The following is an 18165-nucleotide window of genomic DNA, read 5'->3' as shown; positions in this document are numbered from 1 at the left end:
ATACTCTTCAAAGTTCAAAAAAATAGAAGTTTTTTTGTTTGATGTTTGATTTAAGACAATTTTCTCCAGAATGTCTTTTTATGGCGATTGGTTTCCTTGGAATGTATTTTTTTGTTAAGAATTCGATTGAAAAATTAATTTTTTCTATCTTTAGATTGTACAGGTTGTCCCTGTAAACGTTATGGATTGTTTATCAATGGGCATGAGTCCTCAGATGATAGTGTGGAATTATGCTTGAATATAAGTTCTGATTTCGCAACTTAGAAACGAGGGGTCGTATGAGAAAAATGTTTTTCATGTCTCAGAATTATTTCACGTCATCTATTCACTTCAGAATTTTTTGCATAAAGTCCCGGAAAAGTTGGTAGTTGTGCGCAAAAACTGAATTCCTATACGAAGCAAATTTGTGGTTTCCAACCCAAATAACTACACTGTATATCACAACACGACGTCTCTTTTACCAAATAAGCAAACTGTTTATAGTCTACAATCTAGTAGAGCATTGATTTTGATTTATTTTCATAATTATACTCAATTGTCATTTTCGTTTTTTTCTTTTGAAAGTCTTACTTTTATATGCCTACAAGACAATTTCATGATTGGTTCATGAATAAAGCTATTATATGGTGTTGAATAGGCTGGAACAATATTTTAAACGACAAAGGAGTGGAAGAAGATGAAATGAGTGATAATGAGACTAAATCACCAAACAATATTTCAATGTAGTGATATCTTGCAAATCGATTGGGTGGAGATATACATATGAATTTTCGTTTTCGAGAGGTTGTTATGTGAAAAGTTGACTTGATTAAATTATTGGAATGACATATTACGTTCAATACAATGAATAACATGAAATAGTAATCTCTTTAGGTTCACTTTTACGAAAAGACAAAAGTTGTTTTTATGAGCAGCAGGAAAAACTTCAAAGTTATTTTAATAGTTCCACAACTACCTTTTTTACATCGTTTATACACATATGTTTGGGGAATCGATAAAAAGTTTTATATCGTCTATACAACTATTTTTATACCCTTTAAAAGATTCAATGAAAATAGAAGGTTAAAGATTTAGTAATTACATCAATACTGATGGATTAGCTTTGTCCAAAAGTTCAGAACAAGAGTTATAACCCATCTTATAAACTGATTGGAATATTTTATGATTGCAGAAAACCTTCTAACCTGTATCCATTTTTACATTGTTGAAGAGGCACATAAAATAATGGAAAATGGTCTAACACATAAATTAGGTATTTCAATAACTCACATAATAAGATTCTTAGATTTTAACCCTCGTTTTGTTGTATTGATTGTGCTAAAATTTCGAGGGTAAATTGACAAACACAAAATTAAAGATGACGTTGCCGATTTGAATGTCATTGTAATATTGGCACTTATGTTGATTAAAGAACCGAACTGTTTTTCTGAGAAAAGAACTAAAATCAGAAGATCAAAATTTTGTATGGTAGGTGTATAATTTATAAATTATTCATGAAAGTTATTGTAACATTCTAATCGTTGTAGACGACAACACTGCTAAACTAATTTGGTTTTATTACATCGAAGAAAATGTTTACAGTGTGTCTACTTAAGTTGGAATCATATAGAAAACTTTTTTACTAGTGGTTTGATGAAAAAAAGTTATTCTTGATAAAAAGTTCTGTATGGTTGAAAAGTTAAAATGCAACTATCAGATATCACTTTTTTAGAGGAGTATACGAGGTTTGTCACAAAATTTGAATATTGTGCAAGAGTAAAGTATCTTTACAATTCAGAAAAATGTTATAAAATTGTTTTGAATTAAAAGTTACGAGTATAGTCACCCAAGCCTAGCTGAAATCTGGGTAACTTGACCTCGGCCATCCTATAGCCAGCCAGGCTTGGCACAATTCTGAGTAGCCCGACCTCGGCCAACGTATAGCCACCCAAGTGTGATTGAAGTCTGGCTAACTTGACTTCGGCCATCCTATAAGCAGCCAGGCTTGGCACGATTTTGAGTAGCCCAACCTCGGCCATCCTATAGTCACCCAAGCCGGGTTGAATTCTGAATAACTATATAAAGTTTTGTTCTAATATCTTATTCATAATAGATATCTTAACAGTAAACGTAATAATTTTTATGAATAAAATTCATTTATGCATAAATATGTACATTAATTAGTAGAGTGCATTAAGAAAAAAACTAGAATTTCATTAACAATCTATTTTTACAAGCAACCAGCGTGGTCCAGGGATGCATACCAGTCTTGGGTTTTTCTATACAACCAGGCTTGGCTAAGGCTTGCAAACCAAGCGAGGGACATTGTTATCATTCCAGAGTCCCACCAAGTCTGGGCTAATAACGGCTTCCAGGCTAGGGCCAGAATTGTACATACTTGGCCCAAGTCTGAGCCTATACTGGGCCCATCGTTAAATCCTATATGGAAAGGCAATGTTCATAATTAAAGTGAATATAAAAAAACGTGCCAAGAGTTACGTTCTCACTTGAAATCATCATTACGAACTTTTTCTGAATAAATAATTGAATAAAAACTTTATATAAATTTTTTTTCAAAAAGTGTAAATAGTCACGTTAAAGTATAACCCAAAATTTAAAGAACTTTTGAAGAATTGTGGAACGTGTTTTTTTCTCGTCACAAAAAACAGGATCAACGTATCAATCTCAAATTTCTCGTTAAATTGAAAAAAAAACTTCGATTGATAAATTGTTGCAAGAGGTCATGGGGACAATTCTCTATCTCGTGCATGTGTGCAAATCAAAATTCGATGCAATTTTGGTCGTTTTTATCGACGTTAACGGTATTGTGATGGCTGAATAGGTTCCAGAGGATCAGACATTCAACCAGACTTACTGTTTGCCAGTTTTGGCAACACTGCGAGAACGAGTTCGTGAAAAATGTTCCGATTTTGCACCAGGACAACGCGCCTACCCATAACGCGCTATCTGTGAAGCAGTATTTGGCCAATAAGCGCACTCCAGTGCTCAAACACTCGCCGTACTCACCAGATTTGGCACCATGCGATTTTTTTTGTTTCCGAAGATAAAATCTGCTTTGAAAGGGATCCGATTTGAGTCGATGGAAGCGATAAAGCAAAAACGGCAGAGCTCCTAAAGGAACTCACCAAGAAGACTTCCAGCACTGCTTCGATCAATGGAATAAACGTATATAAAGGTGTGTGGCAAGAGGAGGAAAGCATTCGAATGTAGATTAATTTTTAAAATAAAACCCTTTTTCGTAACCTGTCTCGTTATTTAATAGCCAGACCTCGTAGGTCTAATTTTGTCTTCGTCTCTCAATTAATTCATAGCCCACAATGTTTTCTTTTGACTCTTTCAAGTTTAATATGGTGTTTATAAGTTTTACATATTTCACAGATTTGACTAAATCATTTAGTTTTCCAACTCAAATACCTATATATGGATACCTATCAATAGATTTAAGAAATGGGTCATCAATATACAATTAACGTGTAGATTAAATGACTACCAAACATTTTTCCATGCAGTTTAATATTTTCGTCACACTCATTTCGTGTACCTGAACCCGGAAGGTATAATTATTGAGATTCAGCACTTTAATATGAAACAAGAATAAAAGAAATAAATCTAATTATTGATACTTTCCATATATTTTCTTGGCACCTCCTTTTCTAGCGATAATAACAAAATTCTACATATTAAAATATTTGTAATTTTTTGTTAAGAAAAATCAGAGTTGAATTAGTTTATATCTTATTTATTACCTTATAAGACAAGATTTTCCCACTTCCAAAACTCATTCCATAATAACAAACACCGACGATTCGTCCTTTTGAGAACGTGTGCCGATCGTTTAGAAGGAGGGATTTCGTATCTCCATCTAAGGACAACTTATCCTTATAAGGAGCCGATCGTGTCTAAATATGGCATTGGGCTGTCCTAACGCTACTTGTTTACATCCCACTTTTGTTATTGTTCGTACTACTTAGTCATAAAACGGGGTATCAATTGATGATAATCATTCACTGTTGTAACTTTCTTACCCTTTCGGAATGTTTATATGTATAAGATTTTCTTTTATTTGGATCAATTTATATTATTTCCAAAACATCTATGCTCAGGTTACACCAATTCATCACAGAAGTAAGGTAATTAAGTTTACTTTGAAACAAAAAGAGATAGGAGAAGTTAAGTATGAGGTGACTTAAGGCATGCGCTTAGTAGACAATCAAGTATTGGACGCGAAATTACGCTGTTGCCGAATCAATTAAACTGAATTACTAATATAATATAAAATTTCCAAAAACCGAGAAAGTGTAATAATTAACCGATAATTCGACGATTAGAATGATGAATACACCCCCTAGAATTTTATTTGGAAAATACTAAATGAATACTAAAACTAGTTATACATTAATAACAAACAACAACCTGAGTATTTATTCTTAAAAGTTTATATTATATATAGTCATATATTGAAATCCCAATGCGTGAAAAAACTATTATGTTATATAATGTATTAGGGGTGTCAGTTTTTGTGATAAAAAATTCTCATATTAGAACATTCAAATGTGAATATGAATATAAAGGTTCAAATATGGATGCGATTTATAAATAGTTCTATCAATTATATTTTTGTAAATATTCAATGACAATGACAGTTTCTATTTCTTATTTGCATAATTTTATCAAAACTAGTATTTTCGCATCTTTAGAAATTACGAAGAACACGTTATAAACGAATTTCGATCTACTTCTAAAATAAATTTAAATCATAAGAATTTTCTCGCACCTCATAAACTGAAAGAAATTGGTTTCAAACTGGCAACGTTCCATAAATTCATTATGGGCGGCGCACGTTGCCCCACGGTTCGGCAGATCGTATTGTGCAGTCAGCTGTGATTGTGTTATACAACTGATTGTGTTGTGCGCTGCTTCGTTTTCCGTAGTATTCGCGAGTTCGTTTTGTTTTGTTACTTTTTTGTCAAACTGTGGTGCGAAATGGAACCCGGCGGGAGGGATTCCCGTTTCAATTTAGGTTATAGCATGAATTTATTAAGCGGTGAGACACCGCCGGAAATTTACGGCAACCCTAATTTAGGGAGACCGTCTACAAGTCTACAACAACTCTCACCTCGACATACTATGGTGTCTAGTGCTTGTAATCGCGGCATAAAATCGGATATGTATGATGACAGAGCTATGTCAAGTCAAGGTATGGGTCTGGATGGTTGTGTAAACGAAATTAACGAAGACTCCTACTCAATGCAATCAAAAAAATCACCTCCTAGTAATGGAAAGAAAACCAAAGGACGTGTTAAAATCAAAATGGAATATATTGAAAATAAACTGAGAAGGTACACTACGTTTTCTAAAAGAAAAACTGGAATTATGAAAAAGGTGAGTGTAAAGTTAACCTCTTTACGTGATTCTCTCGTCTGGTCATTCGAGTTGACGCATGCACGTGAGACATTGCGCACGCAAAAAGATACCGTCTGTTCATTCCCATGTTGCCAAGTTGATCTCGCTTTTAATCCTGATATATTAAAAATTTGTAAAATTTGTCTATTATGACATTGATTTGCTACAAAATACACGATTTCAATAAAATTCTTCATATATTAAACTAAAAATAATTAGTTGAATAGTGGAAAATTTCAAATTCCTCATATACATTTGAAAATTAAATGGAATGTTAAACAAGTTATGATATCTGATGTGTAAAAAGTACAATTGCTAAATTTAAATGAATTATACTTTTTAAAATTCTCTACTTCATCGTGACAATATTGTGTATTCTATATTGGAAAAGTGTCAACCAATGTTTCTATTTAGAATCCTGATATTTTTTATCGATTTCTCCTGGTCAAAATGTTACGGTTTTAAAATTTTCTGGCCTTGGCATAGAATTGTGTATGTTTGGCAACCTAGCCACCGACCATCCTTCATATAAAAAATATCACAGGATATACATCTGCCAACAATTATCGAATTTCTCACTCATTTACATGCTTTTTATTTGTTCCGTCGACAGATTCCAATTATCTACTCCATAACAATATCGAATATCACAAAATTATCACGAAACGTTTATTAGTTTCCTTGTAAAATTGAAAGATCGTAACACGTGACCAAGATAATTATTGGACACAAGCTTTGTGGTACTCTGGTACTGTTACATTGTTGTCGGAATGTCGGTATTACTGAAATTATGAACATATGTTCATCTTGACAGTTGATGCAGAGAGATTTGATATTTTATGATTACACCAGGTGATTATTTTAAGCCGCCTTACGGTTTTTTGCCCCGGATGACCGTCTAAGATATCTATCTGATAATAATGTGAATCACAAATTTTTCCTCTTACAAGAATACGTTTAAATATAATTTTCGTCAATTCTTACAAATACATGAATTTTTTTTAAATCTTCGTTTTTAAGGCGGATTTATGAAAAAAACATGGGAAATATCTCGCCAGGAGATTTCATTTAGTTTTATTACTTTAAATGGGATCATAAACGCACTTCTTCGCATATAATCGTTCAAAACTTTTTTACAAACCATCAAACGCAGTTCATATATTTTTTTTGTTAATCTATATAAAAAAACGAAAATTTTGGAAAGAGAAAATTGGAAAATGTTTGTTTATTAATTTTTTATCTCACTTAAAGGTTTCCTATGGTTTTCTGACGTTACATGTTATCAAAAACGCTCTAGAAAATCGAAAAATCATCCGATTTCGATGATTTTTTTTAAATCTTCGTTTTTAAGGCGGATTTATGAAAAAAACATGGGAAATATTTCACCTGGAGATTTCATATAGTTTACTGACTTTAAATGTGATCATAAAGCACTTCTTCGCATGAAATCGTTCATAACTTTTTTACAAACGCATATATTTTTTCTGTTAATCTGCAAAAAACGAACCTTTTGGAAAAAGAAAATTGAAAAATGTTTGTTTATTAATTTTTTATCTCTAGCAGTCAATCTTAGTAAGATACCATTTTTTTAATGGTGAAAATTTTCAATTTTTCAAAGTTAATTTTTAATATTGTACATTTGATTAGAATATACAGTAATACAATGAGAAAAATTATGAGAAAAATATGACAACTTCCTTTGATTATTCGAAAAAAAGTTATCAACAATTATACGCGTTGAGTGCATTTTCATGAACATTTAAAGCCCTGAAACCAATATAGATTTTCAATTTTTTTATTCCCATAACTTTTTTCGTAAATTCGCCGTAAAAACATTAAAAAAATCATCGAAATCGGATGATTTTTCGATTTTTCGATTTTCTAGAGCTAAAAAACAAGGGGTCCGCGAAAGTATAAAATTACCTTTTCCATTTTCAATTGATTTATTGTAATAATTGTTATTTGATATATTCCTTTTCCTCAGAATTTTATAGAAAATAGTCATAGTGTGTTATCTGATTTTTCAAATTACTTTTCTTTTTTTTTTTGTACAAAAAGTGTGACGCAGTTAAGAATCATTATTTCGTTATTATATTATCAACTGGGTAGAAAAACTCGTATGGAACTCGAATGCAATTTTTTGTACAACGTAAATGAAATGTAATACTTGCATAGAGGAGGTAATTTCCCTAATCAAAAAAAATTTAATTTCTTTTTCAAAAGTTAATTATTCATACGCCAATAATGTACTAAGTGTGAGGTTATCCACTTTTGCAATAAAATGCAAAATACATAATTTTACTACCGAAAATTAAGTGGATAAAATATTTTTGAAACGTCTTCTATACATATTTTACGATAAGATTCAAAAAATAAAAAAATCATTCAACTATTATAAATTTCACCTAATTAAATAAGAAAAAATCAAAAATTGGGATGTAAGTATTTTGTATAACGTCAAAAAAATTATAAGTTTAATGTTTGAGTACCGTAGTCCAAAAATTTTGTCAAATTTTTTATTAAAAAGGGCACTTGAATATCAAATAAAACTTTTATCCAATGGTATAGGTTATCTGCTACTAAAATTCTTGGATATCTAGAGAAATTCCACACAGGATAGTGCGAAAATGCAAGAAATAACACATTTTAAATAATACGCCAAGAACGAATCGTATAACAAATCTATGTAGATTCTCAGTATCTTTTTCTGAAGAGGCGCGGAAGACAGAATCTAAATATAAATTTGCTCCAATTTACAATTAACCAGAATTTGGTTATACAATGTAGATAGAAGTAAGTTTTCCCATTGACATTGAATGAGAAGATCTTTTTGTTAATAGTATCCATCGCATTAGTCAAAGAAAATTTAACAAAATTTTGGAGCTTCGATTCCAAAACGAACGACGCGCGTCTGCGTTAAAACATTAAGTTTAAGGATTTTTATTGGCGTTATAAAAAGTTCTTATATAACAATTTTTTGTTAATAGAATACTTATTAAGTATCCATCGCATTAGTCAAAGAAAATTTAACAAAATTTTGGAGCTTCGATTCCAAAACGAACGACGCGCGTCTGCGTTAAAACATTAAGTTTAAGGATTTTTATTGGCGTTATAAAAAGTTCTTATATAACAATTTTTTGTTAATAGAATACTTATTAAGTATCCATCACAATAGTCAAAGAAAATTTAACAAAATTTTGGTGCTTTGATTCGAAAAAGAAAGATCAGCACTCAAACATTAAGTTTAATAACTTTTTATGGCGTTATAAATAAAAATTACATCACAATCCAATACTAAAAATGCTTCTCGCAAATTATGCCGTATCTTTTCGGAAAAAAGTTTTCAAAATTTGGAGCACCGTTGTCAAACAACTCACTGGAACATGCTCTCTGGTGATGTGGAATAGATTCATAAGGCGTATTGAAAATAAGCAAAATAAAACCTGATCCACTAAAAGTTTACGTATATTTATGTGTCTTCTTCAAAAATTACGTCAAACTATGCAGAAAAATTTATCAAAAGACAATAAAATTTGCCAAATATATTTATTATAATAGGAGACTAGCCATTTCTCGTAATGTTTTTAAAGAAACATGGTCCATTGTGAATGATCTAAGAAATAAGGCTTCTTCATTGAGTGGTTTAAATTATACCGTACCAACAAAGGTCAACTTGTAAGGGTTGATACAACGATGTCTTCTTGCAAGCCAAGAGAATGTGGAGTGCCCCAAGGCTTAGTACTAGGCCTTATTTTGTGTTTTGTGTTTATAAACGACATCAGTGGTAAAATATGTCTATTTGTAGATGACATTAGTCACTCTTGGAGCATCCCCGATCTCAAGGCACTTCAAAGGACCATATCTAGTGACCTAATCACCCTTAAATCATGGTGCGATTCTAATTGGTGCCTCAACTTTTCTAAAACTAAAGTTTTATCCTGTAAAAATACATAGCAACCTTTTTATTAAGTAAAACCATCATTAACGTTGTTGAATCTGTAAAATTCTTAGTGCTTATTGTAAACAATTGCTTGAAATGGGAGTTACATATTGCTTCCTTATCTAAATAATCAATTTCGAAGGAACTGAACTTATCCACCTCCTTAACAGTTTATTATGCATTTATCGAGTCGCATTTCCTCCCCTTCTGGGGTACGTGTGGTGCTACTAAATTTGATCGAATCTTCAAACTACAAAAGCGAGTTGTTAAAGAGATTAAAAATTCTGATTCTTCCTTCCTTATTCATCTTTGAATTTCGGAAAGGTCGTTGCACGTCTATCCACTAAGGAACGCTGAGCACGACTTTTACCTATCTCCTCCACGTTCAGAAATAGTTAATGGGTTCAATATTTTACAATGCAAAAAAATGCACAATCACTTGCCAATTGAAATCAAATTGATATCAACTTTTCGCGCATTCCGCAATAATTTGTGGGTATATTAACTGGAAAGTGCCTTCTACCCTGTAAACGATTCTAATAATAATATTTAATTCCGGATATGTTGCATACTGGTTTAATTTTGCTACGAATATACTAATTATTACCTATTACTATTACCTATAATTTTTTCTATTTGTAACTTTATTTAGTTATTTTTATGTTTGTTTTTTAGTTTTTACAAGCTTCCGTTTACAAATTGTAACAATTTTTTGACAATAAAGCATTTCTTTCTCTAACCTTTTATTCTTTTTATGATCACAACTGTAGTTCCCCATAACGCCCAATTTACCATCTTTATAACTTATTTCACAGTTTTAGGATCATATATTATTGAATCTACCTCTGAGTTGTACTTCAAATTCACTAGTGCGATTACAGCGCAAACAACTGCCACTAGATACAAAGTAATAAAATCTGAATACCTATATTATACAAAGAAACTAGATAAGGTTTATGGTTTTATATACTTAAGGTATGAGACGGATCATTGGCGTTTCACAGCGTTTAATAACCGCTGCAGTTACTTCAAATTTATGAAACGTCCAAGAATTTTTCAGTTATTTTCAATATAATTTTTCAAATTCTTGATAGTTTTATTGGTTGTAAATTGATAAGCACTCCTTACAAAAGATTATTAGTATACAGTTTATGCATGATTGAGTGTGCTGATATATGCTTCATTAATTTAGTATTTTTTGGAATCGAACTGCAAATAAAATTTCAAAATTATAATTCACGTATCTGTTTTTGATCCACCTACCGTTTAATAGAACACGTAGAACCTAATAAGTCACATAAATTGAAGAAACTAGATTTCAATGAAATAAATATTCAAGATGCGTCATCATCATTTAGTTACGTTGAATTATTAAACACCGTTAAGAAATACGAATATTAAATAAGTATGGAATACTAGGGTTGCTATTTGAGTTTTTAGATAAACTAATAAAATTAAATATTAACAATTAGATATGGATTTATTGTTTTTCAAAATATTTCGAAACAATTGTCTTTGGCTCGTCTTGAAAGACCCATACACAGTTTACAGCATCGATGTTTTCCAGCACAGCAATTGATTTTGAACAACTGAATTCATTCTGTAGGTGAGATGGTGCTTCAAAATCAAAAAGTCGAAGCGAAATGATCGGCATTCTGTTATTGTTTTAAACCAAGTCAAATACCTTAAAATAATGATGGCAATGTCATATTTGACATATTTATATCGGTGTTGTCATATATCAAAACTCAATAGTCGATCGTTCCAATACGTCCGGATGATGTAGGAGATAGTCGTTTAGCTTTGTTCTGTAGCACTAGCTCACAGTAGTCGCTCGTCCCCAAAGTTTTTGAAAAAATAAGGACTTAAACGTAAACACCCCACCACTGCTTTTTTAATATAAATGCACCACAACCGATAATTCTCTTTATTCAACTATCAACATAGCTTAGTCAATAGTCCGGGGAAATAAGCTCAAAAAATCTATCAATGAGAAAAATAATCAAAAAATCGTATATATATGCTTTTTTTCAATCACACGTCGTTTTGGATTGATTCAGTACAGGAACATTTTAATTTTTTGGAAAATTTCAAGTCGAAAAAATTTTCATTTCACAAATCAATTTCCGTCATCGTGTAGGGCAGGGCTTCTTAAACTTTTTTATATAGCGACCCCCTTCAAGCTTAAGAAATTTTAAACGACCCCCTCCTCCATATAAACGTTCAGTTGAAAATCGAGGAGCGCGTTGTATTTATTATTTTAAATGCTAAATGCTTCATTTATAGGCCCTACATAACAGTTTTGCATTGCCACTTTTCTCAAAAAATAGTTATAATAAAACTACAATAGTATTTTGTATGATTTTTATTTGTATTTATATTTGTACTTAGTGTGTATACTAATTTTAAAATTTTATTTATAATGATTGAAAGGTATCATGAATTTGACCTGTACGATTTTTTTGTGCGTGTACGTCAGAAAAAATACCATCGAATTTTAGTGCTTTTAAATGTGTTTGCAAGTTGCGAAGAAATCTAGGAAAGCGATGAGGGGTCGGCGCACTAATGTGAAAAAATTATTACCCTTACTTTTTTTAATTTTCTCTTTATACATTTACCTCCCCGGACTGCAAGTTAGAAGTAAATTGTAGAATTTCTGTTTCTAAGAGTCAAATGATAAAAAACATCGAATACTCAACGTTACAAACGATGAGAAACAGATTATTTATCGTGAAATTCATTTGACGCACAAAATACTGCGTCAAGTGTAAAAGGACATAGTAAATGAATACTTAACTATACAAAAGTTTACAAACCATGAGAAACCAAGTACCAGTTTCGATTTCCCGAATAAAATTGCTCTTTGGAAACATATTTACAATTTTTTTAAATAAGCCCACATATTCGGTTACTAATAGTTTTTACCGCCGCGTTCTTCGACTGTCCTCTGATTCCACGATTGGAACCGTCCCCCCAAAACGTATTTTTCTTTATCCGATATAAGCCAACTTAACTAATTGGTTTCTAATTGTTTTTATTCGTTTGTACCGTCGAGTATTTCGTTAATATCTTCGTTCACGGATGGAAACACCTCTTAGAAAACCATGTTTTGACTAGTTGACCATTCTAAAGTAATGCAATTCTATTAATGTCACGAAACTGATCAATCAGACCTGTTAACTTTGACGTATGCTGTTTTATTTCACAAAGTATCACACTGCTTAAATTCATACTTGGCTGTCCCTCAACAAACCCCGATACAAACGATTTTCTTTTGTACTTGTAAATCGATTTGGCGGTACAAAACGATACAAACATAGTACAAATCGAATGGAAATAATGAAAACTCAATTATTGTTTACGGAGCAATCAACTTCACATTGGAAGCATCCTTGGATGCCCTCTTATGTGGCTGATCGTTTTGACGATATTATCAGGGTTTATGCTGCCGACAGTCTTCTCTACTTCATTTCTCCAATCCCTCCGGTGGTTACACACGAAGAACGTTTGTTCGGCATCATCGTCTTCACAATACGTACCTTCAAGTGTTTGTACTTTCTTCATTTTTTGGAGATACTGTAGGAAGTAGTCGTTTCCTTCAGAAGCTGAATAATGTAGAATTTCCTTTCGTTTCACACCTGATTTTTCTTCTGTCGCCATTGTTGCCACATCCTGTCGTATTATATCTGAGCTGCATCTGTAAATCTTCTTACGTTCGAAAACCAGGACGTACAAACTTGGCTTCTGTACCATCGTCATAGCTTTGCAGTATTTCTTCATTCTCAAGGCGTCTGACCATCTTTCGTCTTCGTATGTGGCGCCAGAAATTCCAAATACTTTACTTCCATCTAGCTCTTTCTTAATTATGATTGTTTATTATGAAGTTATTGAAAATGAAATTTTTTTAAATCTCTGAATTTTTACTGAATACACTGTTTACACTGTCAGACACGCGCTTCGATAACCAAGTTATCGTCTTCAGAGACTGAAGGTAAACTTTGAAATCATCTCGGTTGCATTTATTGGCTCGTAAACATATACAAAATAGTTGTTTTTCCTTGATGAAAGTATGTCTAAATATACTTTTATAATGCCTAATGTAATTTTTGAATAAATCAGCACAAATCAACATTGAGAGCTATTATATAGTGCTCGGTTATTACAAATTCAAATTGTTGTTTTAACCAACATACACCGAAAATAGACCTAGAGCAGAATATAGATAAATGCATGAAGAAATAAATTACTTCATGCTTCTACACATATTTTTATAAAATCTATTGAATTATTATTTTATTAAATTTATCGCATTCAATGTGAAACATGTTTTATTATAAATTTGACCCAAATAGCTGATTAATTTAAAGGTTTATATGATAATAACGTTTATTTAAAAACGAACCTTTCGTGATTGCGGTTTTAGTTGCGAAACTTCTAAAAAGTGTGAAAATATGTTAAAATTGCGTTTGGATCATGCCCTAAAATATCAGGCTTTTCTAATTTCATTCAATTATCAGAACGATACAAATAAGAGTTATCTAGAAGTTTCTGGAATCTCAATTTATATTGGATACAATACGAGACATGGGTAATAAATAACGAGACTTGACGCTAGAAAAAGTACGCATGCGCCAACGGTTAGCGACTGTCAACTGATGTGAAATTTCACATGAAAGTTGGGAAAACTGCAACAGAAACTTATAATTTATTGAAACAAGTGTATGACAATGAATGTTTGTAGCGTCCACGTGTTTTGAGTGGTTAAAGTCTTTTAAACATTTCATTGTTAGACCACCCACCTTATTCGCCGGATCTTGCACCGTGCGACTTCTACCTCTTACGCAAGGTCAAATCAGTATTGAAAAGAATTGAGTTTGTTGAAGCGGCACGCGTCTTGAAGGATCCAGTTTCGTTGAATGAATTGGAATTAGTAGTACTTCTGGTTAAACTACGTGAACACTCTAAGTCTGACTTGTAGTATATGAGAACTCTAAAAACTACCGATAAGCTCTGTATTCATATTAACTATTTCTCAACCTCGATCTCATTCTATATTGTGTTATTTCACGCCGGTTGTTTTATATTTGTTAATACCAATACAGCACCTCTACCTTGCGAAAGTGAATAGACGAGTAAAATGTACCTGCCTGTAAGTGTGTTTGGTTTAAACAGTGTACCAGACGTAAACTGATCCCTTTTTGTACCCCAATCGCTATTTTTTCTGGAAAACGAAATTTAAAAGCAAATACCATAATGGAAAATAAATTCTTTGCAATTAAAACAAAAAAAAAAAACAATTCAATTCCAAAGTATCTTTATAAATAATAATGGTAATCAAAATCGTCTGAACTAGAGTCATCATTCGATTGAATTATGAAGGGTTGTAAAGAGGATTTAACATAGTTTTTCCAAAGGTCTTGGTTTGTGGTCATCCTCTCTGCAAAACAATATATTTGAGTCTTTTTCATGTGCTCAGAAGATTGTTGAAGGTAACGCATCAAATCAAAGTCTTGTAGTATGGGCTAACATTCGTTGCCTGATACAGAGCTTGCGTAATTTACAAGAAAAACTTTTGACATACTTTCCAGACTTGCACACTGAAGCTGACAATGGGCGTAGATGGATTTTAAACCCTTTTTTGGACAAGTCAGTAGATCTGGCTGATGTCACCACAAATATGAAAGAATCTCTTCTAGATTTAGCATGCTTAAAATGGAATTTTATTCCCAAAGTGTCGACGTGTTTTTGATGAAAAGAAAACACGAATATTCAGAGCTAGCAAGGGAAGCTCTAAAATTATTAGTGCCATTCGCCACTTCATACTTGTGTGAACTGACGTTTTCTGCAATAGTAGACATTAAGACTAAAAAGAGAAATAGACCGCAATTAGAAAATGATTTGATTATTAACGTTTCAAAAATAACACCACGATTTGATAAACTTTTGAAAAATAAACAAGCCCATTCTTTTCACTAAAATTGTGTTTTTATTGTGTTCCTTGCCTTTTTCTTTCAGTTGGCGACCCCCCGACTAAGCCTCCCTAGGGGTCGTGACCCACAGATTGAAGAACACTGCACTATGGTGTATTAATTTCTCGAATGGTGAAGGTATTATCACAAACCACCTATTTTCTAAACGTTTCACACAGATGACCCAAGATTGATTAAATTTTTTAATTAAAGTTCAGATAGATCTGCTTGTATAAGTATGTTGGTATACATCTAACAGTTTCTCTTGATAATTCATTATCGTTGGATTGTGACCTTTTGAATGTGTATAGTGTTAGTTTCTGTTAATTTTTCAAAATAACTTCCAATAAATGTTGTGTATTTCTATTAATTTAATGGCTGCCGGTTATAAACAGTACTAAACTAACTGCAAGGAGTTTATTATGAAGTTCAACTAATAAGATTTATCAAAATTAGGTCTAGTTACTTAATATTTTAATCAGTTCTTGAAATAATCTTGTCGCCATCGAACTATCCTGGACGATCCATTTATTCAGTTTTTTGTGTTTAAATCCACATGCTGAAAACACTAGATGCAATGTTTCTGAACTGACCAGACCAGACCTCCACCCCATCTTTCGTCTATAAATCCTCTTACGTTCGAAAACCAGGAGGTCCAAACTTGGCTTCTGTACCATCGTTATAGCTTTGCAGCATTTCTTCATTCTCAAGGCGTCTGACCATCTTTCGTCTTCGTATGTTATAAAGTTATTGACAATGGCATTTTTTTAAGTCTCTTAATTATTACTGAATTCACTGTTTACACTGTCAGACGCGCGTATCGATGATCAAGTTATCGTCTTCAGAGACTGAAGGTAAACTAAATATTTCTAAACTTGTATAATTGAATTCTGGATAATATGCTACCTTTTGCTGTATTACTTCTAATGTCTAATTGTCCTACTTATAAAATCTGGAGTAGCTTTCGTCAACTGATTTCAGTTTTTCTTTAGATGTTTTTCGGTTCTTTGAATGATCCACAACAATCCCTTTCGTGACTACTCGATAAATGGAGAATTTATTTACTCTAGTTAATTCAGAAATTCTTATTATGATTACATTATCAGATTGCTGAATATTTTCCTTTTTCAAACATTCGAATATATTTAAAATAACTAGAGATGTGTTTGAACCCTTTCCAGAGGTTCGAAACCCCATCAATATTATCTATAAAGAATCTAATAAATTTTAATTTCTGTCAATGATTATTTCAGGATTAAAACTAGCATACCTCTAGTTGTATTCCAAAATAGAAAGAAGTTATAGAATAATTAAAATTCAGCATATTGGCAGCTCTGCTTACTCTACGAGTTTACCATTTAATACTAAAATAAAATGACCTCATTTTAGCTACAGTATATTTTAGTTCGCTCCAAAAATATCGCCAATAGCAATTTGAAATTCAGGAAGTTTATGCTTAAATTGTTTGTGTCTGTTTGGCTTAAGGAATAGTTTACTATAAAATTACTTATAGGTTTGGGACTTCAAAATCAGCCAGCTGTTGGTGCAGTAAACGAACAAAATTTTCCGTTTTTTCTTCTTTCATTGCGAAATGTTACACATAATTGTAATGGAAATAAACAAAACAACAATATAATTCATTTGATTATATAATAATAAAAAATTTATGAAATTATTCTAATTATAGTACAAGGTAGAGGTTTGGATACGTAGCATCTTTTATATTTCAAAATGTGCAGAAAATTCACAAATATGGAATGCCGCGCCACTACTTTTAAGGGTTTATCAATTATCAACGGGAGCGGCTTAAAGTCTCAAATTGAAAGGGATACATTATTTTGAAGATCATTTAACTAGCTTTTCGAAAATAATACATTCTTAATTTTCTTTTTATTACTTTTGGAGAAATCAAGTGTATTTATAAAAATTTAATACATTGAACTTACTTTTTCGAATTTATTATTCATACTATTAAATGATAAAAAAGTTTAAAACATTTCATATAAATTCTGCTCTCCACACGCAGTTTTCGTAATATCGAGACTCTATTTTATAAACAGTCTATTTTAGATACCCCAATAAGAAATCTCTAAGTCATGGAAACTAATTCGAGTGATCCTCTTCGACTAATCCATTTGTCTATCTATCAATCAGCCACTGTTTAATTCTAAGAAAATAATCTGGTGGCTCTCCAAGTTGTTAAATGTTAATCATTTTGATTTTCCAAATTGATTCTTATTAGATCGAACATTATTTCTTGATGGAGAGCTCAGTCATGTTTCCATCTTATAAGTAATCGCGATAAAAGTAATTTAATTCAATTTCATAATCTAATCAACATACAAACACTAAGGTTATTTAATACACTGATCATATTGAGCAATATACTTTCGTAAAATTTCGAAATCCACTAAAAATAACAAAGAGTACGTAGTCTGAAAATGAAGAAAGGAATAGGTAGATAATGATAAATCCAGAAGGTGAACCAACATGTTCCGATGAGAATTCGCAAGATGTATTTATGCCAATCACTAGTGCTTTCTCCTTTTATACACTACCGGTCAAAAGTTTCCATTATTTGTTTACTTTATACAAGCGCATGCTTATTTTTGTCGATGAGTGCGAAAACTTCCGGCTGATTTGTTTATTATTTTTCAACTCTAAATTAATATGTGTGTTTATGATTGTAGTTTAGTCTCAGTCCCAGTTAGTGATTTAAACTTTTTGGACCAAGACATCTATTTGTAAAGTTCGTATACGAATTGTTTTTGTTCTCCCGAATTCGGACAGTAATTTTCAAAATGAAAATAACCAAGGTACCATCGGTTAAAACTCGTGCATTAATCGCAAGAC

General features: G+C 31.9%; 1 protein-coding gene across 2 annotated transcripts in view; it reads left to right on the top strand.

Annotated features, from left to right (window-relative positions):
- The first annotated feature begins 4855 nt into the window (after positions 1-4855).
- LOC130891674 (serum response factor homolog) overlaps positions 4856-18165 on the top strand; it is a 255795-nt gene continuing 242485 nt past the window's right edge. The window contains exon 1 of one of the 2 annotated variants that reach the window (XM_057796546.1): positions 4856-5382. In XM_057796546.1, coding sequence (XP_057652529.1) covers positions 4984-5382 — 399 coding nt within the window. In that variant the 5' untranslated portion in view covers positions 4856-4983. The remainder of the gene's footprint in view (positions 5383-18165) is intronic. The other variant, XM_057796547.1, reaches the window with a different exon arrangement.

This window comes from Diorhabda carinulata, chromosome 3 (assembly GCF_026250575.1).
Source record: "Diorhabda carinulata isolate Delta chromosome 3, icDioCari1.1, whole genome shotgun sequence".
Classification (NCBI taxonomy): domain Eukaryota; kingdom Metazoa; phylum Arthropoda; class Insecta; order Coleoptera; family Chrysomelidae; genus Diorhabda; species Diorhabda carinulata.
This window is presented reverse-complemented; position numbering and strand designations above follow the sequence as displayed.